At 43.2% G+C, this 27,491-nt stretch overlaps 1 protein-coding gene across 14 annotated transcripts in view; it reads left to right on the top strand.

Moving 5' to 3' along the window:
- CABIN1 (calcineurin binding protein 1) overlaps positions 1-27,491 on the top strand; it is a 257,074-nt gene that overhangs the window by 80,566 nt on the left and 149,017 nt on the right. For 12 of the 14 annotated variants that reach the window (XR_006416074.1, XM_044444094.1, XM_044444096.1 and 9 more), the window contains 7 exons: positions 3,628-3,845; positions 6,270-6,348; positions 6,844-7,028; positions 7,350-7,499; positions 8,039-8,233; positions 13,646-13,882; positions 18,590-18,752. Coding sequence is in view for 13 of the 14 variants with exons in the window: in XM_044444094.1 (XP_044300029.1) it covers positions 3,628-3,845; positions 6,270-6,348; positions 6,844-7,028; positions 7,350-7,499; positions 8,039-8,233; positions 13,646-13,882; positions 18,590-18,752 (1,227 nt within the window). In the remaining variant the exon portion in view is untranslated. The remainder of the gene's footprint in view (positions 1-3,627; positions 3,846-6,269; positions 6,349-6,843; positions 7,029-7,349; positions 7,500-8,038; positions 8,234-13,645; positions 13,883-18,589; positions 18,753-27,491) is intronic. The other 2 variants (XM_044444097.1, XM_044444098.1) reach the window with 2 other exon arrangements.

The raw sequence follows: 27,491 nt of genomic DNA, 5'->3' as shown, positions 1-27,491 counted from the left end.
AAACATCATCTTACTCCATAGCTCCACTATAATTGTCAATAACTGATTATATTCAGAAATAAACAAATTAATCAGACCTACATCTCTCAGCATGGTATTGATTACCTTTATTAGCTTTTGGAAGTGGGCAGGGGACAACAGATAAGTACAAAGTCTTGCACTTGGAAATCAGGAAAAGGTGCCATAATACAGGATGGGGGACAAATGGCTGGAGAGCAGCACTTGTGAAAGGGATCACAGTGTACTTGTTGATAGCAGCAGCGAGCAGGGGCAGTTAAGAAGGCAAATGCCACCCTTGGATGTATAGCCAGAGGTACAACTTCCAGATCAAGAGAGGTGTTGATGCCATTCTATTAGTCTCTGGTACACCAACAACTGGAGTGCTCTGTCTAATTCTGGGTTCTACATTACAAGAGGGACATAGGCTAGAATCAATTCAGTGCAGGGTCACAGGGATGGTAGCCAGATTCTGGGGGGTGGAAGGTGGGATGCCATATGAGATGAGACTGAGGGAGCTGGGTCTTTTCAGTCTGGAGATGAGAACACTCAGAGGGGGGAATCTTGCAGCAACATACAGGTATGTGAAGGGGTATCACATGGTAGAGGCTTTTGACCTGTTATCCCCTGTGGTGGAGTAAAGGATGCTATCCAATGGGACAAAGCTAAAAGGACCAGGTTTCAAGTTAGATGTAAGGAAGTACTTCTTGATGGTTAGAACCCTATGGATGTGGAATGGGCTTCCAGTGGAGGTGGTGAAGGCCCCATCAGTGAGGGTGTTCAAGGAAAGATTGGACAAACACATGTTGGATATTTTATGAGTGGAACTAGCTGGGACTGCGGGTCAGACTAGATGGCCTGGGAGGCCCCTTCTGACTCATTATGTTTTTTTTGCTTTGCGTTTCAATTAATTGTTTAACCTTACTGTTCAAATATGTAACTCTCTGGACTGTTGGATTCATAGCCAATGCTTGTTAATGTCTCTGCATGAAACCACTGCATGAAAAGAGGGCACTGCATGAAAAGAGGGCACTGAGGAAGACAAATTCGTGAACCTTTTTGTAGAAAGAAGGAAAACAGTGGGAAGGTTCCAAAAGCTGGGTTCTGGGCAGAATTTTTCAAATCTATCAGGGTCAATCCAAGCATATATATTGTTTTGTGCCAACACATCCTTTCTAATTTACAGCAACCCTATGTATGTTCTCCATCCTAGTGGTGGCATGCACAGTGTTTTTGTGATTTATTTTAATTATATTTTTAATGTTGTATGTTTTTTTGATTTTATGCTTTTCTTTTAATTCTATATTTGAAACATTAATAAAAAGGAAACTAGATAATCCATTTCCTCCAGGAGAGCTTGGTGCTGACTAGCCACAGCTGACTAAATGGCCTTGCCCAAGTAGGGGATATTGGCTATAGGCCTGCAGTTATTTACATCATTTAGGTCCAGGCTAGGTTTTTTCAGGAGTGGTGTGATTTCAGCCATTTTTAAAGCAACAGGCACAACTCCCTCTCTTAAGGAGGTGTTAACAGCCTCCTGGACCCCGTCACACGGGCCTCTTTTGATTTTTCAGTCAGCCAGGATGAGCAAGGATCGTGTAAGCAGGTCATAGACTGGACAGTGACAAGCACCCTGTCCACAACATCAGGCCACAATAGCTGAAGTTTGCTCAGTAGAATAGAACCAGATAGTGCTCTGGACACCTCTGCCGATGGAACCGGGGTAACTGTGGTATCCAAGTCACTATGGATCCAAGTGATTTTATCCTCAGCGTGCCATGCAAAGTCCTCACAGTGGGTTCAATCAGATCTTCCTTTGAGCTAGGATGTAAAAGGCCCCAAACCACCCAAAAAAGCTCTGCTGGGCAGCACTATGAGGATGCAGTGCTGGTGGCAATAAAGCGCTTCCTTGCCACCTTTACTGCCATGGAAGAGGCTCAGTAATGAGCTGTGCTCGGTCAGATTCCTTTTGGGTTCTGCTCCATCTGAGCGATAGCTGGCTTCCCTCTTGTGTCATCACCCTTAGCTCCAGCATATTCCAAGGAACCAGTTGGGCTCTGTGAGGAGAGAGACAGCACTTGGAGGTAGTTGTGTCAACTGCATGGGTCATCTCTGTGTTTCACAGAGCGACTTGAGCTTTGACAGGCATACCTGCCATGCCTCTTGGAAAATCCCCCAGAGCTTTCTAGAATCCATCCAGATCCATCAGCCTCCAGGGGTGACCAATCTTAATGGGTCCCCACCCTCGAGAAATGGCTATGAATTGCACGGAGAGCTTCAGCTGTTGGCAGTATAGAAACGAACAAATATTTGTTGGCATACTTTTGTTGGGATTCATACCATTTCCATCTCTGGAGCTTGGAATAATTCTGTTTGTACCCTGCCTACTGTGAGTGCTCTATGCTTTCCAAGTGCTTTCAGAGAAGCTTTCACTTCACTTTCTAATATTTCAGATTCTTTCTCATGGGATTCTGCTTCAAAGGAATCTGTCATATTTTCACCTCTTCTGCATATTCTTTCCACCTTCTCTTTATTTTCTTCTGGTCAGATAGTATGTCTTTCAGCATTCTTAATCTAGGTTTGAATTTTCCTTTGATTTCTCAGATTGTCTGGTAAAGGTCTCTAATTTTTCCTCTTTTGCTGTCACCCCTCTATTTCTTCATACTTCCCATTGTAATGGCTCCTTTTGTCTCTACATTATAGTAATTGAGAAATTGCATTCAGGATTCAGATCCTATTTCTGTCACTATTTGCTTTGCTTCACACCTGCCCATAGCAATTGCGAGTGGTTTTTTTTTTGTCATCCATCTAGGCGTTTCCGTCCGTCCGTCCTTCCTTCCTTTCTTTCTTTCTTTCTTTCTTTCTTTCTTTCTTTCTTTCTTTCTTTCTGCTACAGGATTTTTTCCCCTAATAAAGTCTCCAGTTTCAGTCCATAGTTGTTCACAGGTAGTTGAGTTACTGTTCTTCTTCAGCTTTACTATGGTTTTTGAAAGAGCATGTTGATCTGTTGAAAGATCTTCTGCCAGTGTCATCTGCCCAGTAGCTGCCCTTCAAGTGTTTCTCCTCCCTCTTCACCATTAGAGATACCCATTCTCTTCTGCTGATTAAAAGGGTGGATGCTTCTTCAGGTGCCTCTGCTTTCCCAGCTAGGAGACCAGGCTACTGAGAGAGTGTGGCCTCTTGGTGGCATTGCTCTCAGCTTCTCTGACAGTCTTAACACCTCTCACCACTTTAAGGTGTATCTCCAAGAGTGGGTCGTTGTATTTGGTACATTCTAAAAACAGCCAAACTAACAAAAGAAAAGAAAGAAGAAGAAATATTCTGCTTGCCAGAACCAAAAAATCCTGTGGACTCTCATAGGACTTCTGCACAAATTGAAGTACACACTGTTGGCACAGTTGAACCTCCTTCCCTGAATTATACGTGAAACAGGAATAGGCAGGATTTCAGGCAATAGCAGCAGATAGATGGTGAATTGCTGCACCACATGGAGGTTTCTTCAACACTTTTCCACAGTATGGCTTGTGGTCCTGAATCTTCTGGCAGTGATGTCACAGAATGCATGCTTGTTCTGTGAGAGATCAAGAGCTATGGTGATGCTCATGGATGTTGTGCTGACTTTTCTTCCAGAGAAGCAGGATGTTCATAAGTTCCTCTTGGCTAATTTGAACAATGGGGGCATCCTTGAACTGATGATGAGGTACCTGAAAGTCATCAGCGAGAAATTCCTAGTGAAATGGCCAGCGGGCTTGTCTGAGGTTGTCCTGAATATCTACAACAGCTGGAGAAAACACAGCAGTAGCCTCCCTAACCCTCTGTTAAGAGACTGTCACAACCAGCATATCAGAGTAAGGAAATGCTTTTGGCTATGACCTCACTTATGCATCTGAAGTATGTGAGAGTTCCTTTGTGCAAAGATACACAGAATTTGAGTTGCCCTTAAGTTATGTCAGATTGGATGGAGGTTTGACTTGGTGCAGTGAAGGCTGGTCTCTGATCCTTTAAAGCATACAGGTTAATATAAACCTCTCACTGTTCACTGAAGTTTATGGAAACTGGTTGGTGTTTACTTCAGGAGTTGAGGAACAGAGATTCCCATCCCAACTGATTCTCTCACTTCTGAAGTAATCTCTCTGCGTGCAACCAAGTATGAATGAGTTCATGTTAGGAAGCATCTCTGGTAAAACAGTTACAGTGCTGCTATGCTTGAATGAATGTGAGTATGTAGTTTTTGTCTTGCCACATTTTGTTATATGCAGCTTTAAACAATGTAAGTTCCTAGAAACTAAGGAAGGGTGAGGGTAGGGTTGAAAATGAAGAGAATTGTCATACTCTTAAAAGCAGGGTGGGCTACTCTAGGAGGCTGTTTTCACCCATGGGACATCCCACCAAAATGGGGGAATGCAAAAAGGAGAGGCTGTTTTGCTGCCAGATCTTGATGGCAGACCACTTCTTAGCAGTATTGAGTTGTGCACTCCTAGCTGTTTAGGCAGCTTTTTGGAGGTATTAAAAGAAGATTCCCCTTCTTTTTGGTCACACCAGTGTGAAGGCAGGAACTGCCTTGCAAGTCTCATAGACCAGATGAAACTATCGTAGGATTTTCTGGGCCAGCTAGTCCACCCAGCTCAGTATAGGCTACTGACAGCCTATTTGTGCAAGATTCAGGAGTGTTTTTCAGTCCTGCCTGATGCCAAGAATTGAACCAGGGGTTTCTTGCAAGATATATTTGCCATGTATTAGGGGTATGAGCGTGAGCAAAAAGAAGTGGCAATATCAGGCCTCCCTTTGGATCAGTTGACGCTTATATCATCTGAGGACCTTTCCCTGTTGGATATTGGTCTAGACCAGTGATGGCAAACCTTTTAGAGACTGAGTGCTCAAACTGCAACTCAGAACCCACTTATTTATCACAAAGTGTCAACAATGCAATAAAACCTGAATACTGAGATTTTAGTTTAGGAAAAAAACAACTCATACATTAACATCTTTTGTCTTAAAAGAAAAACACAATAACAGAGAGAAGGAGCCATGTTCATATTCAGTGCCCCCAAGTCAGGGCTTGCTTGAGCCCAGGCATACACACTCCTTCCCTTCCTCCTTCCTCACCTCCAGACCAGCCACTGGGAATACTGCAGGAGCTTCGGCAGCACTTGAAAGTTTACCAGAGGGTCGGAATGGAGGGGAGAGAGACCTGAACTAAAGGTGAGGAGAGGCTATTGCTGATCCCTTCCATGCTTCTGTTGAGATCTTTCTCAAGGCGCCCCCACAGTGCTGCCAAGCTTTGGTGAGTGGGGTCGGGTGGAGAGGGGGGTCCCCGCCACACGCCCACTCCTCTCACTTGGCAGCAGTTCCAGCCTCCACTTTTCCTTGTTTTGGCCTCCCTCCCCAGGAAGCGCCATATCGATCCAGGCGCCCCTCTCTCCTCCTCCTCGCTCCAGCTGCTGCTGCTGCTCTGTTGCTCAACCCTGTCACTCACTCCCTTTGCCCAGCTTCCCCCTCCTGCGGCCACCAGCACAGGAGCCTGACCCAGGGGCGGATGTGTGGGCAGGCGGCTGCCTGGCTGCGCCTGTGGCCACCGAGTCAGCAGGGTCCTGCCACCATGCTAGGAGGGTGGCTTGGGCAGCTGCTCACATGCTGCAGGCCACTTGCTGCTTGCCCGCTCCGTTTCTGGCACACCCGCCGCAGCAGTTGCGCCGGCCTCTGGCCATCTGTTCGACGCCACCTCTTATGGCAAGTTGCGGCTAATGAGTGATGTCGTTGCCTGGCGCCATTACTCTTTCCAAATATGTGCATGGCTGCGCAGGTGATACTGGGACGACTTGGCTCTGTGTGCCCGCTGTGGCATGTGTGCCATAGGTTCGCCATCACTGGTCTAGACCTTCTAACTCTAGAAGTTCATTTGACTTTTGTGAGAAATTTTACTATGATTGTAGCACAGATGAACAAAACAGCTAGCAAGCTACTGAAGGGATGCACCCTTTCCATCTTACTTCAGGAAAAGGCTTTTTTTAAATGTCCTGGTATGTAAGTGGGATACCACAACTTCCGTTTAGTATGATAGTGGCCGCTGCCGACTCTATATTTATCATTTTCTTCTTGGCTAGTCAGATCTGCTTCTGATCCTTAATGAATATTGTAGAGAGCATGATTTCTTCTCATTAGAAAGATCTTTAAACTGAAATACAAATCACAGAAAGGGTAAACAGAAGAGCCCTCTCCCTTCATCAGCCTTTCTGAAACCCCTCTCTGCAATCCTTTTGTCTTTGCTTTAGGATATGATGCTGATGAGTCTATCCTGCATGGAGCTACAACTTGATCAGTGGTTGCTGACCAAAGGAAAGAGCTCAATGGGTGAATGACAGCTGACATTTAGCAAATATTCCAAGGAGCTGCACCATGTCTGTGCGTGATGGAAATGCCCTGCAAGGGAGATTTTGTTCCCTACAGGCAGCATGTATCTGATCTGGATCTTGGTAGTAGATCACATGGTTTTTCATGCAGAAATTTCCAGGTTCAGTTTCTGACATTTAAGAGAAAGTTTCAGAGACCTTGCTGCAAAATGCTGAAGTGAAGCAGCTGACCTGGGTAGATTGCTGTGGATCCTCAGAAGGCAGCCTTGTAGGCAGTTTTGTATTCATATTTGTTTATGCTCTCTGCTTGTAGATGAAAAGCGGGTTTCTTTCTGTAGGAGCACTAACTTGGCTTTCAAGTGTGCATCTTGAAGTTAACTGTGCTTAATGTTAACTTTTTAAAAGTTAACCTTTTAAAATATGTATCCTTGATGTGCTTGTGTTCTCTGATATAACTTGTGATATCTTACTCTAAAATGTAAAATAAATGTTTCAGTATCTCCTCGTCCAGCTGCCAGCTCGATGAATGGCAAGTTTGGCCCTGATTTCCCAGGCAGCCATTTCTTGGGTGATCTGCTGCAGCTTTCATTTGCATCTTCCCAGCGGGACCTATTTGAGGAAAGTTGGCTGGAATTTGTGGTTCGAGTGTATTGGTTGAAAGCACGATTTCTGGCACTACAGGTATGTAATCAGACAGCTGTTGTTTAAATCCTTGCAAGGTGGTGGCTGAGAATGGAGAATTTCTGTTTTTTTACATCTTTCCTTGTGTTGAATAATCAAAGGCATTCATAGCAGAGTTTTTACTTTGATACTGAATTCTTGCTGTTGTGACACACAGCTCTTTCATAAGCACAAAAGAAGTCTGGCCACAAAGAAAGGATGAGGAAATTACCCTTCAACAAAGCACAGTGTAGCCTGTGACACTTATTGGAGGAACTGGTTAAATAAGTCACTTAAAACAGTGGTTGGCAGTGCATGAAGACTCTGTGGTTGCTTCCCCAGGGTGACATGGAGCAGGCCTTGGAGAACTATGATGTCTGTACAGAAATGCTCCAGAGCTCTGCTGCAGGGCAAACCAAAAGTGGTGTCAAAGAGAGTGTTGAGCTAAGACTGCCTAATCTGCATGTTGATTCTGTGGTTTCTTTGGAAGAGGTAATGACATCTTCTGGTACTCTTTCTGCCACTGTAATAGCTTAACTGCATGTGCCTTACTGGTGAAGGAGAACTGAGCACAGTTTTTAGCTCTTTGGAGATAACAAGCCGTGAACCTGGAAACAGCTGTAACTGAGGGAAATATGGGGCACATGCATTGCCTTTGTAAGGTCCCTAATTCAAATCCCAGCACTTCCAGTTAAAGGACCAGTGGGCAGGGATACCCCCTGATATCCTGGCAAGCTGCTCATGGTCAGATGAGGCAGTACTAGCTTGGATGGGGCATGGGATATGAAAGTGTTTTATTTGAAACCCAGTAACTATTTGATTAAAATACTGTGATGCATAGTTTTGGTTTTAAGAGACTGCAACATTGTTTTGAAAAACAAAATTAAGCAGATGGTCTTTAGTTGGACTCCTGCCTACTACTTTGGTAGTTTACCACCTTTTCATCACATGGTCTTTGCAGATAGTTTTTGCTGTTTATAAGAAATATCAAAGGGAAGTGTAACATGCAATGCAGTATGTCACTCTTACAGATTGACAAGAACCTCAAATCTCTGGAGAGGTGCCAGTCTTTGGAGGAGATCCAGCGCTTATATGAAGCTGGGGATTACAGGGCTGTGGTGCACCTGCTTCGCCCGACATTGTGCTTCAGTGGATATAGCCGGACTAAACATCTGGAGTTTGTCATCTCAATACCAGAAAGGCCAGCTCAGCTTCTCCTGCTGCAGGTTTGTTTTTCTGATGAAAAGCTACTGGTCATTAAATGAATGCAAATGGTTTTCTTCCAGACGTTTTGGACTTCATCTTTCAGCAGCAGCCAGCATGCTGATGGCTGGAAATTATGTGAAATTCATTATCCACAATAATGGATTGGAGGGTGCTAGCTTGGGAAAGGCTGCTCTGCTAGCTTAGACTGTTGAACCAGAAACTGGGAACTTGTTTGGCTCTGATTCAGTAAGCAAAGCTAGCAAAGTAATTGATACATTCACTAATATGCATTTTGTGACTTTGATTTGGGCCCTGCTTTTCTACCAAGAAAACCGCACTCAATATGGCTTATAAACATACAAAGTTAGAGGGGAAAATGGATTAAAACTTGATTAGAGAGCCAGTATAGCGTAGTATCTAAGAGTGCTAGGGTGGAACTCAGGAGATCTGGATTCTAGTGCTCACTTGAACCCAACAATCCCATGAAGTCCACTTGGAGCCTGACAGCTCCAAGAGAAGTGTCAAGAGCAGAATCGTGAACTGTACACCATCTTTGTGGACCTCACCAAGGCTTTTGACACTGTGAGTCGTGAAGGTCTGTGGCACATCATGTCGAAGTTTGGGTTCCCTGACAGATTCATCCTGATGGTACGTCAGTTCCATGACGGCATGACAGCTCATGTTTTGGATGACGGAGAAGCTTCAGAGGCCTTTCCCGTCACAAATGGGGTCAAGCAAGGGTGTGTTGGCACCGACCCTGTTCAGCATAATGTTTTCAGCCATGCTGACAGATGCCTTTCAGAACAACTCCTTGGGAGTCAGCCTGAAATACAGGACCGATGGGCAACTGTTCAACCTGCGAAGACTCCAGGCTGTCACCAAGATAAAAGAGACTGTGCTACGAGACCTCCTTTTTGCTGACGACTGTGCCCTGAATGCTGGATCAGAGCAGGAAGTATAAGCCAGCATGAACAAATTTGCAGTAGCATGCGACAACTTCAGCCTCCTCATCAACACAGAGAAAATCAAAGTGACGCATCAGCCAGTTCCGAAAGCCCAATACCAAGAGCCCACCATCACAGTGAAGGGACACAAGCTGCAAGCAGTGGACCAATTTACATACCTTGGCAGCACCCTTTCCCGCGCAGTGACAATTGACATCGAGGTCAACTGCAGAATCGCCAAGGCAAGCTCTGCATTCGGCAGACTGCTGACCAAAGTGTGGGACCGCCGTGGAATAAGCCTTGCTACAGAGCTTAAAGTCTACTGAGCAGTAGTGCTAACTACCCTGATGTATGCCAGTGAGACTTGGACAGTATACAGGAGGCACGCTGGGCAACTGAACCACTTCCACACGACTTGCCTCCGCAGACTTTTGAGGATCCGGTGGCAGGACGAGGTGCCAGACACTAAGGTCCTCTCAAGAGCAGGCCTGCCATCAGTTCACACCCTGCTGATGAAAGCCCAGACATGCTGGGCGACGTGACCTATTATGGGCGACGTGACCTATTATGCACTAGAGCAGCAAGTGTCCATCCTCTGGAGAATAAAAGAAAACAAAGAGTTTCTAGACAGAATGGGGGAGCTACAACAGGTAAGTGTAGTCCAGAAGGAACATAGAACATAGAAACAGAGTGAGTCAGAAGGAGCCTCCTGGGCCATGTAGTCTGATGGGCTGCACCTCACAAAGAACAGGAAGCAGATGTTTGGCCACTACATGAAAAACTTCATCAGGAGAGCTTATATATTACTGTCCACCCAGTCAAAAAGAGGACAAGGATGCAAACTTTGAAAAGTAACTTGTCAGCATTTCCAAGAAGAACAATATAGTCATCATGAGGGACTTCAGTTTCCCTGATTTATGCTGGGAGACAAATTCTGCCTAGCATGCCCCTTCAAGAGATTCCTGACATGTGTTGCTGACAGCTTTCTCCAACAGAAAGTAGAGGAAGGTACGAGAGGATCAGCTATCCTCGATTTAATACTAACTTACAGAGATGGCCTGGTGGACCTAATAGTAGCCATGGGAACTCTGGGGGAAGGTGACCAGAAAAATGATAAGAGGTGTGCCATGGCAACACACCGTTAAAGGGAAAGGCATCCAAGAGGGGTGGGAAATCTTGAAAAAAGAAGATTCTCCAAGCACAACTACAAACAATTCCATCAAGAAAAAAGTGTAGAAGACAACAGAGGAAGCCCATGTGGCTCCATAAAAAGTTAAGTGACAGCGTGAAAGAAAAAGAGAACATATACAGGAAGTGGATGGCCATGAAGGAAGAATATAAACAAATAGCAAGGAAGTGCAGGAATAGCATCAGGAAGGGCAAAGCAGGAAATGAACTGAGAATAGCAAGGGATGCTGAGAACAACAGGAAAGCCTTCTTCAGATACATCCAGAACAAAAGACATGAGAAAGTGGAGGGTGTCCAGCTACTTCACGTGGATGGCAGAGTGCTGACAGATGACAAGGAAAAAGGGAGAGGCGCTCAATTTCTACTTCAGCTCAGTCTTCTCCCACAAGGAAATCTGCAATCAAGAGGAAGTACAAGCTGGAAGTGAGAGATGGCAGCCCAAGATTGACAGAGAAATGGTCAAGAAATACCTAGGTGGGGTAATAAATACCTAGGTGGGGTCCTGCAGTAGCAGGGGGTTGGACTCAGTGGCCTTTATAGCCCCTTCCCACTATACTCTTCTATGATTCTATGACTTTATTCTAATAAATACTTATGTTGGAGATGTGGTCAGGGAGTGGAGACATATTTCCATATGTGGTGGGAATGTGAATACATAATGAAATTCTGGAAAGAAGTTTCTTAAAAAAGTAGTAAAATACTGAGTTTGAATATTACAGTAAATCCTGGAATCATATTATTATCAATATTTGACAGAGAACAATGGTAATGGAACACTAAAGAATTAATAACAAATTTATTAACAGTTGCAAAAAAATTATAGCAGAAAATTAGGAACTAAAGTATGATTATTAATTGAGTGATTGGTATAGAGAAGTTTAGAATATAGCTATTAATGGTGTCAACTTGTGATATTAAAATGGAAAAGGCTATATAGATAAGAATAATTTTGAAGATATTTGGTGACCCTTTTGAGTATGTTCTAATAAAATTGAAAGTATTTGAACAAGATTCTGTGCAATTTTGGAATGAGGACAGAGCTTCTTGAAAGAGCAAATGATTTAGCATGTATGCAATGGTCCGGCGGCAGGATCCGTGGTTTGGTTTTGTTATAATATGATTTTAATGATATGTTTTCTTTTTAAGAAAAGATTTGATGATATGAAAACATTTAATGATATGCTTTCTTTGTAATTTCCTTTGTAAAAATTAAGGTTGTGTTAAAATTAAATTTAAAATAAAATATAAAAGAAGAAAATGAATGCAATGTTGTAATAATACAGTAAAACAAATACATCAAAATGCAATTAAAATACTACAGTAGCAATTGAAAAACAGCACTCTGTGCAGTAGATGTACTTACTCTCCAAAGGCCTGCTTAGATAAAAATTTCTTTGCCTGGTAGTCGAACTAGGAGTCAGCCAAGTTTGTTTTGGCAGAGTGTTCCACAGCCTGGGATTGACCACCAAATAGGCTTTCTGTCTTGCCAAATGCAACTCTGTAGGAGGCAGTTCCAAGAAAAGGACCTCCCCGAATATCTTTAAAGCAGGGCAGGTTTATGTGGTAGAAGGTGGTTTTCTGGTAGCCTGGTCATAGCTAATATGACCATAGCTAATATTACAAGTCATAACCAGCACTTTTGAGTTGTGTCTGAGGAGGAACATGAGTTCTTCATTGTGGTCTCCATGCATCACACATATATGGGGTGCTGTGCCTGCACAGTGCCTGTTGCTGAGAAGATTTAAGAGCTTTAACAGTTTTTGGCGGGAACTCCACACTCCCACAGTTTAAATGGGCAGAGTGCCTGCCCCTTTGCCAGTCTGCTTGTGACTGCTGTTCACCATGCCTCAGGCCTTTTTGTTTGTCTCCTCATCTTTTTGCAAACTACTTACTTTACTTTCAAATAGTTCTAAAAATTTCTAACTTCATCTTACCCCTTCTTGATCTAAAACCCCTTACCCATTCTTCGCGACCCTTACTGGACCCCCGCTTTATATCCTTCCCCCTTCCCCCAACCCCCTTTCCAAATATAAATAAATAAATAAAACCCTTCTATTGTCTTAACCTTGAGTTATACCTCTCTCCTTACCGCTGTACTTTCCTCCTTTCTCTCGATGTCACAACGGGTGGCTTTCCGCAAGTGCACTCAGTGTGGAGCTAAAATGTCTCTCGCTGACCCACACACCCTCACCCTAACCCTAGACTCGGAAAAACCAAGAAAATAGGCTGCACAAGATGTTGTGGGACCAAGCCTTGGTCGCCATGAAGCAGATTTTGGCTGATACCAGCTCCTCTGCGGCTCCAGGGTCTTCCAAAAGTGTCCCCTCTCACCAATCCGAAGGAGACTCAGCCAGACCTGATGGAAAGTGTTCCTTTCATTCTCTTCCAAGGAAACATAAGGAAAAGAGGAAGCATGTCAAGGTCCGCGGAAGCTTCAAAACCTCAGCATCCTAAGAAGGACAGACCTGATAAAACCGAGTGTCGGCACAAAAAACACACTAAAGTGGCTCGCTCTGAACCAAGTGATATGCCTGTCTTGGCCTGATCAGACATTTATTTATTTATTAGATTAATATCCTGCCCTTTTCTTCTTAAAAGAATTCCATCATTCTCCTTCTTCTGCTCTCAGTCTTAACCCCACAACAACCCTGTGAAGTAAGTTGGGCAGAGAGTGTGCCTGGCCCAGATGAGGATGAACATCAAGATACTGATTTGGAACTTTTAAAACAGCTTCCTTGGATTTGAACGGAAAGGAGAGGGGAAAATTGGTATTTTGCATGTGTACCTTGCTTGGTCTGATGAGCAGGAAGGCTGTAGTGTAAGACAATATTCTCATTGACTTGGAGAGGAAACTGATTCTGTCTACCTTTCTAGTCCTGTTAAGTGGAGATGAAAAAATATTTACAATATTACTGCACTGCCTCATAGCCAGAGTTCCTTGGCAGTTCTCCCTATGGCTTATATGCAGTGCTTTGTTTATCTTGATTGTGATCTGGAGAGGTACGATAGTAGAGGCATTTGAACCATTCAGCTGAAAGGGCTACTTGAACATTATGCCAGAACTTAAACAGCATCCTGGGTTGGTGCATGACTCTTGCTGCTTTCCATGTGTGAAATTAAGAATGATGGAATTTTGCATATTTTAATTATATAATGTGAACTGTTTCAAGAGCTTTCTGCTTATCAAATGGTATCTGTGTGTGTGTGTGTGTGTGTGTGTAATAAATGCCATGTGCAAGCTTTTTAGTGAAATCTTTAAAAGAATCTTAAACATGGGCTTCTCTTACTGATATGCCTTAGGATTCTCTGCTCAAGTTGAAAGACTATGTGCAGTGCTTTGAGTGTTCAGAAGTTGCTTTGAATGAAGCCTTTCAACAGATGATTAATATGACGGAAGCCTCTGCAAAGGAAGAGTGGGTGGCCACTGTTACACAGCTTCTCCGAGGAATTGATTGCTGTTTGGCTTCTGACTGCAGCTGCCTGAATGAATCATCTGCAATACAGAGTCTTGTCCGACTGGCTAACAACCTGATCCAGGTATCCAAGAGTGTCTCCAGCTCTTGCTGATGTTGCAATCTACTAGCAGTGCTTCTCTGAGTAGTGGTTTGAAGAGCTGTTCTGTAGATCAAAAAATATTAGCGTAATTCCATTCAATATTGGACGTGCCAGTGTAGCAAGCAAGAGACCTTTGGCCTTGGGGCACAAGAAAGACCACTTTGTAGAAACTGGCCTTTCAGGTCTTAGCAAGGCAGCCAACTTGATGACTCTCTGCTGTGTTCTTAATTTCTAATGAACATAGCTTTTATTTGGCCCTAATTGTATGCGTTCTATCAGAAAAATGACAAGGAGGTAATTAAGGTCTAGGTAGTGCTGTGAACTTTCTCAGTGTCCAGATGCTAGGATAGCTTCTTGAAGCCAATCCAAGGCCTTCTGGCCCTCATCTTCATTGGAAGAGTACAAAAGAAGGCTTGAAGTTGCTTTCTCCTGTTGCTATGCGCATAAGGCTACTTTTGCTATAAGGGAAAAATGTTTACCTTACCAAGCAGCTTCACACTGTCCTCTGACATTGAAGTGTTAGAGCCTATGTGCATCCTGATGGTTTTTGCAATAGTGGGAGCGAGGACTTTTGTAGAATCCTTAGCAAGAGATATTGTCATTTGTTCTTGACCTGGAAAGAAGAATTGACATGTTGCTTGCTCAGGTAACTTTGGAAGCTCAGAGAACATCCCTTGACAAATCCAATATGGCCACAAGAAAGGGGAGTGCAAGTTTTCTTTCACATGTTTATGTTTTGTATCCATTTTTCACTGTTGTCTTTCGTAATTGTATATATTTGATACAGGTGCCTTTGTTTCTTCTGTTCCCTTAAATGTAAAGTGAAGTGCCTTGGGTTGTTAAACAGTTAAGTCAGAAATTTCCAGATTTTAATAACACAAACAAAAATTTTTAAAATAATATGGGTTTCTAGATTTTTGTTAAAAGAAAAAGCGTGGGCAAGGGCTATATAATACGGAGCAATCGAAAATATTTTGAGCTATAAGGTGGCTTGGAGTTACAGTGTCCAGTAGAATGTAGGCAAAGACAAGAAGAACAAGCAAGCCACCTTTAATATTGGTGGCAGTGGTGAGACATGAGGCTCTCTTCCCACCCAGAGAGGGATGCTCTTACCTCCAGTTTTCTTTCTTTTTTTTGGGAGGCGGGGTTAGCTCTTCTTGCTTGGGTAGGTGCTAAAGACTTTCTTTGCGACCCAACAGTCTCAGACTGCATCTCCTGTTTGTGAAAGTAACCTCCCCAACATTTTTGCTGGCCTTACTGGACTGGCTGAAGATGCTGGATTCTCAGCTTAATTCAGGTTGGGGTTATTCTCTTGGCCAGCCATACTCTGGTTTGGAGGCAAGAGGGCAGCTACTGTGCAGCACAGTTCTGGCATCTCCCATCACAGACCCTGCAAACATTGTTCAATGTGCTTCATACACAGCTATTGTTTGATTGCTCCATTATGTAGCCAGATTCTGCCCATGATGAATTAATTAAATGATGTTATGTTATTCCCGAAGTCGTGCCCGACCAGCATTAGACTCTTCTCCAGGGAGCCCTTCCTTCTCATTGTGTGGCCAAAGTATTTGAGTTTCATCTTCAGTATCTGGCCTTCTAAAGAGCAGTCAGGGCTGATCTCCTCTAGGACTGTCTGGTTTGATCTCCTTGCAGTCCAAGGGACTCGCAGGAGTCTTCTCCAGCACCACAATTCAAAAGCCTCAATTCTTCAGTGCTCAGCCTTCCTTATGGTCCAACTTTCACAGCCATACATTGCAACTGGGGAAACTATAGCCTTGACTAAACCAACTTTTGTTGACAGGGTGATGTCTTTGCTTTTTAGTATGATTTCTAGATTTGCCATTGCTTTACTCCCAAGGAGCAAGCATCTTTTAATTTCTTGACTGCAGTCCCTGCCTGCGGTGATCTTGGAGCCTAGGAAAATAAAATATGTCCCTACTTCCATTTCTTCCCCATCTATTTGCCGAGAAGTGAAAGGACTGGTCGCCATGACCTTAGTTTTCCTGATGTTGAGTTTCAAGCCAACTTTTGTGCTCTCTTCCTTCACCCGCATCAAGAGGCTCTTTAGTTCCTCTTCACTTTCTAACATTAGTGTTGTATCATCTGCATATCTGAGGTTGTTGATATTTCTCCCAGCAATCTTAATTCCAATTTGTGATGCATCTAGCCCCACCTTTCTCATGTTGCGATCTGCATATAAGTTAAATAGGCAGGGCAACAGTATGCAGCCTTGCCAAACTCCTTTTCCAATTTTGAACCAATCAGTGGTTCCATGTCCAGTTCTCACTGTTGCTTCTTGACCCGCATACAGGTTTCTCAAGAGACAAATAAGATGGTCTGGGACTCCCATCTCTCAAAGAACTTGCCACAATATGTTATGATCCACACAATCAAAGGCTTTAGCATAGTCAGTGAAGCAGAAGTAGACATTTTGCTGCAGCTCCCTAGCTTTCTCCACGATCGAGCGTATGTTGGCAATTTGATCTCTAGTTCCTCTGCCTCTTCAAAACCCTGTCTGTACTTCTGGTAGTTCTCTGTCCAAATACTGCCGGAGCCTGGCTTACAGTATTCTGAGCATAACTTTGCTAGCATGTGAAATGAGTGCAATGGTGTGGTAGTTTGAACATTCTTTGGCATTGCCCTTCTTTGGGATTGGAATGTAAACTGACCTTTTCTAATCCTGTGGCCACTGTTGAGTTTTCCAAATTTGCTGGCATATTGAGTGTAGCACTTTAACTGCATTGTCTTTTAGGATTTTGAATAGCTCAGCTAGAATACATGCGCCTCCACTAGCTTTGTTGTTACTAAGACTTCCTAAGGCCCATTTAACTTCACATTCCAAGATGTCTGGCTCGAGGTCAGCGACCACACCATCGTGGTTATCAGGGACATTAAGATCTTTCTTGTACAGTTCTTTCCATGTTTTCTTGCCACCTCTTCTTAATCTCTTTTGCCTCTGTTAGGTCCCTGCCATTTTTGTCCTTTATCACACCCATCTTTGCATGAAATGTTCCTTTCATATCTCATATTTTCTTGAAGAGATCTGTAGTCTTTCCCATTCTATTGTTTTCTTCTTTTTCTTTATACTGTTCATTTAAGAAGGCCTTCATCTCTGTTCTAACTGTTCTCTGGTATTCTGGATTCAGTTGGGTGTATCTTTCCTTTTCTCCCTTGCATTTGGTTTCCCTTCTTTCCTCAGCTATTTGTAAAGCTTCCTCATACAGCCATTTTTCTTTCTTGCATTTCTTTTTCTTTGGGATGGTTTTAGTTGCTACCTCTTGCACAATGTTGCAAACCTCTGTCCATAGTTCTTCAGGCACTCTGTCTATCAAATCTAATCCCTTAAATTTATTTGTCCCCTCCACTGTATATTCATCAGGAATATGATTTAGGTCATACCTGAGTGGCCTAGTGCTTTTCCCTACTTTCTTCAATCTAAGCCTGAATTTTGCAACAAGAATCTTGTGATCTGAGCCACAGTCAGCTGCTGGTCTTGTTTTTAATAACTGGACAGAGCTTCTCCATCTTTGGCCGCAGAGCACATAGTCAATCTGCTTTCTGTGTTGACCGTCTAGTGAGGTCCATGTGTAGAGTCATCTCTTGGGTTGTTGGAAAAGAGTGTTTGCTATGACCAGCGTGTTCTCTTGACAAAATTTTTCCAGCCTTTGTCCTGCTTCATTTTGTACTCCCAAGGCCAAACTTGCCTGCTATTCCGGTTATCTTTTGGCTTTTTACTTTAGCAGTGCGATCCCCCATGATGATAAGGACATAATTTTTTTGGTATTCTAGAAGGTGTTGCTGGCCTTCATAGAACCTGTTGACCTCAGCCTCTTCAGCACCAGTGGCTGGGGCATAGACTTGGACTACTGTGATGTTGAATGATTTGCCTTGGATTCGAATGAGATCATTCGGTCATTTTGGAGATTGTACCAGTACTGCGTTTCCTACTGTTTTATTGACTGTGATGGCTACTCCATTTCTTCTGGGGATTTTGCTGATTCTCAATGTCAGTGGTCAGTCTTGTCATCTCATGTTTGACCATGTCCAGCTTACCTTGATTCATAGATCTTACATTCCAGATTCCTATGCAGTATTGTTCTTTACAGCATTGGACTTTCCTTTCACCACCATTGGATTATTGGATGAATACCACAACTGAGTGTCCTTTTGGCTTTGACCCAGTCGCTTCATTCTTTCTGGCACTACTAGTATTAGCCCTCTTCTCTTCCCCAGAAGCACATTGGACACCTTCTGTCCTGAGGGGCTCATCTTCTGCGTCATATCGTTTTGCCTTTTGGTACTGTGTGTTTCCATTTCCTTCTCCAGTGGATCAACTTTTGTCAGAGCTCTCTGCTATGACCTGACCGTCTTGGGTGCCGCTGCACAGCATAACTCATAGCTTCATTGCGCTACACAAGTCCCTTCGCCATGACAAGGCAGTGAACCATGTATGGGAAATAATAGGTGATACACATACACAAAAAGTTACAGGCTGCTTTGCAAGCTTAAAATCAATGTAGTGATTTGTTGGGATTATCGGATGAATACTCAATAAGGCATCTTGAATGTGTGTTGAACTCTACATTTGCATTGCTATGACAATAGCCGCATTACTAACTGACCTCTTTTGCTGAATGTTAATTATTTTCATGGGTTTAATTTACAATTTTTCTGTTTTTTAACTAATAGATAATAGATTGCAGCATGGCAGTCCAGGAGGAACCTAAAGAACCATTTGTTTCTTCAGTGCTTCCTTGGATTATTCTTCATCGGATCATTCAGCATGAGGAAGACAACTTCCAGTCCCTTTGTTGCCGGCAAGAGGAGCAATTACAAAACCAAAGCGAGGAAGGTGGGAATAGGACTTCCTTTTTATAATGGTGTTTTTGTTCTCTTATTGCCAAGGGACTTGGGAAGGCAATTGAAAGAAATGATAACTAGTTTAAATGTTTTATGTAGAGGAAAGCAAGGTAAATTTGAACTCTGAGCCCCTATGTCACCTCAGATATTCAGTGAATGAAGCAGGTAAAAGATGCACTACAGGTTGTTACATTTTCATTGATAATATTGCTTGGTGGTCTCATAAACATGCACAGAAGAAACATATAAATAGGACTGAAGTGAAATTTCCATTGCAAATTTCCTAGCCCGTGCATGTGTGTGTGTGCATTTTTGAGAGTGATTGCAGTTAGTACTTTGGGATATGATTCTGGACTTCAAGCAGTTTCGGGGAAGGGGTTAATTCATTTTATTTTCTTTACTAAATAGAAATATTCTGGCCTCTACTGGCCAGAGTACCTTGGAAATGGGTTTACAGCCAAAATGCCTAACGTAGCCCTCAGCCGCACGCTGTGTGGCCCCCATGCTTTCTTCATCCAATCCCCCCACCCCAACACACTGCTGCTTCTGCAGTACTAATGGTGGCTTAAAACCAGTGATATCTTTGGGGTTTGTAGCAGAGGACTGCAGCATCATCTTCAGTCAGTAGGCAGCAGATTTCCCTGAACTGGTGCATAGCTCTGTAATTGATACAATGTAAAGGTGAGGTGGGTGGGGTGGTCCAATGGACAGAGTTATATGGCTATCCCCTACTTGGACAGAAGGGGCAGGGTAATTGACACCCCCACCAAATGGGCCACAATCTCTAAATTCTCAGCTTCCATTTTTAAAAACAGTAATGTCTGTAAGTTGTATAGAACCTGAGCTATGAAGGAAGCTGTGCAGCTGCTATTCTGACCATGGATTTTGTGAGAAATTAATCTGCTCCCACCTTTTGGTATTTTTAGCAAATGAATGAAGTCATAATAATGGTTAATACATTAAAAATCTGAAACTTGATTCCTTTCAAATACCATTTTTGGTGTGGCCAGACTTCTCTGTTGCAGTCCCATAAAAAGCAATTTAAAAATCCAGCAGTTAAATGCAGCTGAGATTGGACACTATTATGTTAGAAATAAAATAAAATAAAAGGCAGTAGGTTTGTAAACATTTAAAGAGATTACCCTGAGAAGGTATATGGAAAATTCATCGTTATATTGCAGGTGACAGAGCTAGGGATGTGAAAGCCTGGCAAAAAAAGAGTAAATTTGGGAGGGGGGACTTTCATTTCTAGAAAACATTAATTTCTGGATTATGAAACATTTTATTTTGGAATCAGTAGAATATGTAAGTCAAGCTGTTACCCAACCTTTATTCTCTTGCCCAAATGATTTCTGAAAAAATCATAATAACCCGTATTGAAAGACTGAGAGATATATAAATTTTGGGAAGAATGAAACCATGGAGAAAACTGCTTGGCACCTGCAGTGACTCAGGCTAGCTCAGCAGGAGTGACAGGGTGTTTGACACTCTTGGCAAATGGCTTGCTAGCTGCTTTCTGGTACCACATTGGAGTTGGATGCCTAGATGTGGAGTTGGTGACCCATCATGGGCACAAAATTCCCTAAAGCTGCATTATCTGAATGGCTTGTCCAGGTTTACATGACACAACAACCCACTGTTTGTCACTCATGAGGAACTGTGGGGTTGTGGGACCCAATCATTATTTAGGCACCAGGTCTACTCACTGAAGAACCCAGCAGAGTAGGCCTGATAGACAAATTGTTACTCAGTTGTCAAATCTACCAGAAATGGTGATGGGCCTGCTCTCTGATGTTATGATGGCTTTTTCAAATGTGCAACCATACACAAAATGTGCAGTTTTAAGAAAAACAGACAATTCCAAAAGAGTATTGCTGCAGTTCAGAAGGCAAGGCATGCAAAAATTGTATTGTTAGCAAATATAATAAATATCTGATAGTGGTGTGAAAAGCAAGTAAATAGTTCTTGCTCTGGAATCCTGATGAGGCATCCACTTTCCTATTCTCTCATGTATGAGAGGCCCTACCCTGAAAAGTCAGTGGCTCGTCTCTAGAGTAGCCTTCTCATTCCAGTGAGCGAGCCAGGGCAGGATGTGGACTCTGATGAACACTCGTTTGCTTGATGCATCATTGTGTCAAACTGAGGACTGGTTGACCCCATGCAGAATGGGGTCAGTTCTTATTTCTACTAATGAAGACTTAAGAACAAATGGGGAAAAAACTGGAAGGCCAAAGGTTCAGCACTCTTAGTGGGATGCAGAACCTCAGTGGGAACAGGAGGCACTTTTTCTGTGGCTTTGCTTTGATTATGCAGTCTCTACCTGAAAGGTGTTTGTCTCGCCCAATTATTGATGGCTTCTGGATGGACAGAAAGGGAAAAAATTCACCTGACTTTAACATTTTTAAAAATAATATCAAAGTTCGTTGTTGTGGTCTCTGTGCATCACACATATGGGTGCTGTGCCTGCACAGTGCCTGCTTTTGAAAAGATTCTCTCAGCTAGTAACATTTTTGGTGGGAACTCTGCTCCCCCTTCCCTTGTATAAATGGGCAAAGTCCCATCCTCTTGCCAGTCTGCTTTCAACCGCCATTCGCTGTGCCTTGGGTTCTCTCATTGCTTCAGTTTCCCTCACAAACATCTTCTACACTTTGTACTTTACACTTATTTTTATCTTCTTATCCTAAATCCCGTACAAAACCTTTCTACTCTAGCCTTTATCACAACCTTAAACCCTTCGCACACCCTGCCATTTTCCCCTCCCCTCAACACATTCCCACCCAAAAAAATAACCCTTCTGTTGTCTCTCTTTACCTTCATTTCTCATCTTATTTCTTCTCGATGGCACAGCATCCTGCTTTTAGAAGGTGTAGTGTTTTTAAAAGTTCTAGTCATTTCAATATTTTTATTCTGTCTCTAACTTTGTGTTTTTTATTTTGAATATTTTGTAAAATGCTTTTGGGGAAGAGCTGTGAAGACTGGGGGTGAGAAATGGAAATAACCAGGTGCAGACCAAGTTTTCTTTGTTTTTTTCCCCCAGGCAACTTTTCTGTTGTTTCTTTCCTCCCTAAAGTGGGAAACATGCAGTATTTTTTCTAGAATGATGAATAAATGATTAGCCTCACTTTCCCTTATTCGGTGTCTCTTTATCCACAATGTTCATATATTGCTACCTGGTCTTTATTTAGCCCAAATGATATAATATCTAAAGGCTGCTTAATAGGAAGATTTACAAGATAAGAAATGCAAAATTTCTGGAAATTTCAAAGCTCTGGGGAATTTGTAAAAATATTGTTAGTGTAAGATGCCCGCCATTATTTCTTACCTTTTCCATTAATATTATTCAGGTGTTGACAATTTGTGACCCTCCATATGCTTTATCTTACATAGAAACATAGAAATAAAGCCAGTCAGAAGGAGCCACACAGGCCATCTAGTGTGACCCCTGGCTCCAGCTGTCCCCACTCATGCAATCTCCAACATGTGGTTGTTTCCTTGAACACCTTCACTGATGGAGCATTATCCACTCCCTTGGGAGTCCATTCCATATCCTAGGGGTCCTAACCATCAGGAAGTACTTGCTGACATTCAGCTTGAAACTTGATTTCTTGAGCTTTGCCCCATTGGCATGCATCCGGCCCTCCCCTACAGGGAAGAACAGGTCATGGCCCTCCTCCACATAACATCCCCTCACATACAGTATATCACAGAACTGAATACACCCCTCACATTTTGTAAATATTTTATTATATCTTTTCATGTGACAACCCTGAAGAAATGACACTTTGCTACAATATAAAGTAGTGAGTATACAGCTTGTATAACAGTATAAATTTGCTGTCCCCTCAAAATAACACACAGCCATTAATGTCTAAACCACTGGCAACAAAAGTGAGTACACCCCTAAGTGAAACTGTCCAAATTGGTGCCAAAGTGTCAACATTTTGTGTGGCCACCATTTTCCAGCGCTGCCTTAACCCTCTTGGGCATGGAGTTCACCAGAGCTTCACAGGTTGCCACTGGAATCCTCTTCCACTCCTCCATGATAACATCATGGAGCTGGTGGATGTTAGAGACCTTGCGCTCCTCCACCTTCTGTTTCAGGATGCCCCACAGATGCTCAATAAGGTTTAGGTCTGGAGACATGCTTGGCCAGTCCATCAACCAAGGCAGTGGTTGTCTTGGAGGTGTGCTTTGGGTCATTATCATGTTGGAATACTGCCCTGCGGCCCAGTCTCCGAAGGGAGGGGAACATGCTCTGCTTCTGTATGTCACAGTACATGTTGGCATTCATGGTTCCCTCAATGAACTGTAGCTCCCCAGTGCCTGCAGCACTCATGCAGCCCCAGACCAAGACACTCCCACCACCATGCTTGGTTGTAGGCAAGACACACTTGTCTTTGTACTCCTCACCTGGTTGTCGCCACACACTCTTGACACCATCTGAACCAAATAAGTTTATCTTGGTCTCATCAGACCACAGGACATGGTTCCACTAATCCATGTCCTTAGTCTGCTTGTCTTCAGCAAACTGTTTGCAGGCTTTCTTGTGCATCATCTTTAGAAGAGGCTTCCTTCTGGGATGACAGCCCTGCAGACCAATTTGATGTAGTGTGCGGCATATGGTCTGAGCACTGACAGGCTGACCCACCACCCCTTCAGCCTCTGCAGCAATGCTGGCAGCACTCATATGTCTATTTCCCAAAGCCAGCCTCTGGATATGACGCTGAGCACGTGCACTCAACTTCTTTGGTTGACCATGGCGAGGCCTGTCTGTCCTGTTAAACCGCTATATGGTTTTGGCCACCATGCTGCAGCTCAGTTTCAGGGTCTTGGCAATCTTCTCATAGCCTAGGCCATCTTCATGTAGAGCAACAGTTCTTTTTTTCAGATCCCCAGAGTTCTTTGCCATGAGGTGCCATGTTGAACTTCCAGTGACAAGTATGAGAGAGTGAGAGTGATAACACCAAATTTAACACACCTGCTCCCCATTCACACCTGAGACCTTATAACACTTAACGAGTCACATGACACTGGGGAGGGAAAATGGCTAATAATGCCCAATTTGGACAGTTTCACTTAGGGGTGTACTCACTTTTGTTGCCAGTGGTTTAGACATTAGTGGCTGTGTGTTGAGTTATTTTGAGGGGACAGCAAATTTACACTGTTATACAAGCTGTATGCTCACTACTTTACATTGTAGCAAAGTGTCATTTCTTCAGGGTTGTCACATGAAAAGATATAATAAATATTTACAAAATGTGAGGGGTGTACTCACTTCTGTGATATACTGTACCTATAAATCACTAAAAGATCCCCATATGTGAAAATACTAGATGAGGAACTTAGTAGCCCCATTGAAAGCATCTGACTTAATTGAAAGGGAGCAAAAAACAAGAAAAACATAGTTATTGGCCTGTATTACCATCCAACCAGTCAAAAAGAGGACAAGAATGCGACCTTCGAAAAGCTACTTGCCAGCATTTCCAAGAAGAATGAGGTATTTATCATGGGGATTTCAATTTCCCTGATACAGGCTGGGAGATAAATTCTGCCAAGCATGGCCCCTCCAAGAGATTCTTGACATACGTATGTTGCTGACAATGTTCTCCAGCAGAAAGTAGAGGAGGGTATGAGAGGATCAGCTATCCTTGATTTAATACTAATTAACAGGGATGGCCTGCTGGACCAAATAGCAGCCATGGGAACTCTGGGGGAAGGTGACCATGCGATACTTGAATTCTCAATTGTAAAGGAGGCAAAGGGTAACTGGAGCCAAACAAGCATCCTGGACTTCAGGAAAGCCAACTTTTACGAACGTAGAAAAATGATAAGCGGTGTGCAATGGCAACACACCATTAAAGGGAAAGGCATCCAAGAGGGTGGAAAATCTTGAAAAAGAAGATTCTCCAAGCACAACTACCAAAAAATCCATCAAAAAAATATGTAGAAGACAGCAGAGGAAGCCCACGTGGCTCCACAAAAAGTTAAGTGACAGCCTGAAACAAAAGAAAATAATATGTACAGGAAGTGGAAGCAGGGCCAGGCCACAAAGGAAGAATATAAACAAATAGCAAGGAATTGCACGAATAGCATCAGGAAGGGCAAAGCAGGAAATGAACTGAGTATAGCAAGGGATGCTGATAACAACAAGCAGGCCTTCTTCAGATACATCCAGAACAAAAGACATGAGAAAGAGAAGGGTGTCCAGCTATTTAAAGTGGATGGCAGAGTGATAACAGACGACAAGGAAAAGGCAGGGGTGCTCAATTCCTACTTCATCTAAGTCTTCTCTCACAAGGAAATCTGCAGTCAAGAGGAACTACAAGCTGGAGGTGAGAAATGGAAGCCCAGGAGTGACAGACAAATGGTCAAGTAATACCTAGTTGGAATAAACACATTCAAATCTCCAGGGCCCGATGAACTCCATTCCAAAGTCATAAAAGAGCTAGCGGAGGAACTTTGATAACCACTGGCTATTATCTTCAATACATCATGGAAAACAGAAGTGCCAGACGACTGGAGAAGGGCTAATGCTGTCCCAATCTCCAAAAAGGGAAAAAAATATGAACCTGTGAACTATAGACTAGTTAGTCTGACATCAATCCCTGAAAATATTCTGGAGCAAATTATTAAAAAATACATTTGCAAGCATCTTGAAGAAAATGCAGTGATTAATAGAAGCTGGCATGGCTTTATCAAAAATAAATCATGTCAGACTAATTTAATCTCATTTTTTGACTCATTTTGTGTAACCTCCCAAATGGACACTGTGAACATAATCTACCTAGTGCTACATGACAATCTTATAAGCAAATTAGCAAAAAACTGGACTAGATGGGAAAACTATTAGGTAGATCCAAAATAGGCTGCTAATTTGGACACACATCAATGGCACCTTCTCAAATTGGATGGAAGTAACTAGTGCGGTGCCACAGGGTTCAGTCCTGGGCCCAGTGCTCTTCAACATCTTTATTAATGATTTGGATGAGGAAGAACAAAGAAAGATACTCTAATTTGCGGATGATACAAAACTGGGTGGAATAGCAAACACCCTAGAAGACAGAATGAAAATCCAGGGTGCTCTTGATCAACTTAAATGCTGGACAGAAAGCAACAGAATGAGATTCAATTAGGACAAGTGCCAAAGATTTAAGAAAGATGCAGAAATATTAGAAAGTGTCTGGAGGAGGGCAACAAAAATGATCCAGGGTTTGGAAACATTGCCCTATGAGGAGAGACTGAGAACTGGGCTTGTTCAGCCTTGAGAAGACTGGGGGGGGGGGGGGGGACATGATATCCCCTATAAGTACCTCAAAGGCTGTCAAAAAGAGGAAGGTCAAGATCTTGCTGATGCTAGAGCATAGGACACAGATTAATAAATTCATGTTGTGACAACTCAGATTCAGACTGGACATCAGGAAAAGCTTCCTCACTGTCAGAACAATAGGGCAGTGGAACCAACTGCCTAGAGAGGTGGTGGGCTCTTGCACACTAGAGACATTCAAGGTGAAACTGGACAGTCATCTGAGTGGGATGGTGGTGTTCCGCAATAGCAGGACGTTGGATCTGATGACAATCGTGGCCCCTTCCAACTCCACTATTCTATGATTCTATGACAAGTACCCTGATATACCTTTCCCAAGTGCTTCTCTCCAGTCACTTGTCCCCCATCCTGTACCTGTGACAACTGTGCAATACCTTGCACTTATCCTCATTAAACACCATTCTCTTGTCTCCTGCCCACTTCCACAGCCTTCTGGATCTGGATCTGGATCACCTGCTTCTCGATTGTGGCCACTGCCCCTGCTTTGGTAACTTCTGCGAATTTAGTCAGCAGACTGGTTATCCTCTCCTCCATTTTATTGATAGAGGTTGAACAGAATCAGTTCCAGAATTGAACCGTGGGGAACTCCGCTAATCACTAGCTGCCATCATGATGATTCCCCACTGATACTCACCCTCTGCTTGTGTCTGTCAACCATGTCTTAATCCATCGGACAGTGCATTGCTCTGTCCCTAAAGTCGCTACACCTTTTAGGTTGGAGAAGAGGAGACTCCGAGGGGATCTGTTGGTGTCATATAGGTATGTGAGGGGGTGTCACACAGAGGTGGATTGAGACCTGTTTTTCTCTGCGGAGGAGGACAGGATACATTCCAATGGAGCAAAACTCAGGAAACCAAGGTTCAGTTTAGATGCCAGGAAGTACTTCTGGACAGTTCAAACCCCATGGGCATGAAATGGGCTTCCATGGGAGGTGACTGAAGTCCCATCAGTGAGGGCATTCAAGAATAGGCTGGATATGCACATGGTAAGTATTTTGTGAGGATGTGGATAAGTGTAAGTGAGTGGGATGGTGTAAATTGGTGTTCTGAGACAGCAGTGGGGGTGGACCAATGGCCTTCATGGCCTACTCTTCTGTGATTTTATGATTCTGCACTTGGGACACAGGAATAGGTGTCACAGGTACAGGAGGTAGACAAGTGGCTGAAGAGCAGCACTTGTGAAAGGGATCTCACAGTACTTGTCAACAACAGGCTGAACATGAGTATGCAGTGAGGCATGACGGTTAAGAAGGCAAACGCTACCCTTGGGTCTATAGCCAGAAGCATAGCTTCCAGATCTAAGGAGGTGTTGGTATTCCCCAAAGAGGTCCGCCTGGCACCGTCGTTACTGGCTTTTCGGCGCCAGGTAAAGACCTTTTTATTTAAACATCATTTCAATTGTTAAAAC

Source organism: Varanus komodoensis, unplaced genomic scaffold, assembly GCF_004798865.1.
Source record: "Varanus komodoensis strain SLA01 unplaced genomic scaffold, ASM479886v1 scaffold44_1, whole genome shotgun sequence".
In the NCBI taxonomy this organism is placed as follows: Eukaryota; Metazoa; Chordata; class Lepidosauria; order Squamata; family Varanidae; genus Varanus; species Varanus komodoensis.
Note: the sequence above shows the minus strand (reverse complement) of the source record. Positions and strands in the feature narration are given on the sequence as shown.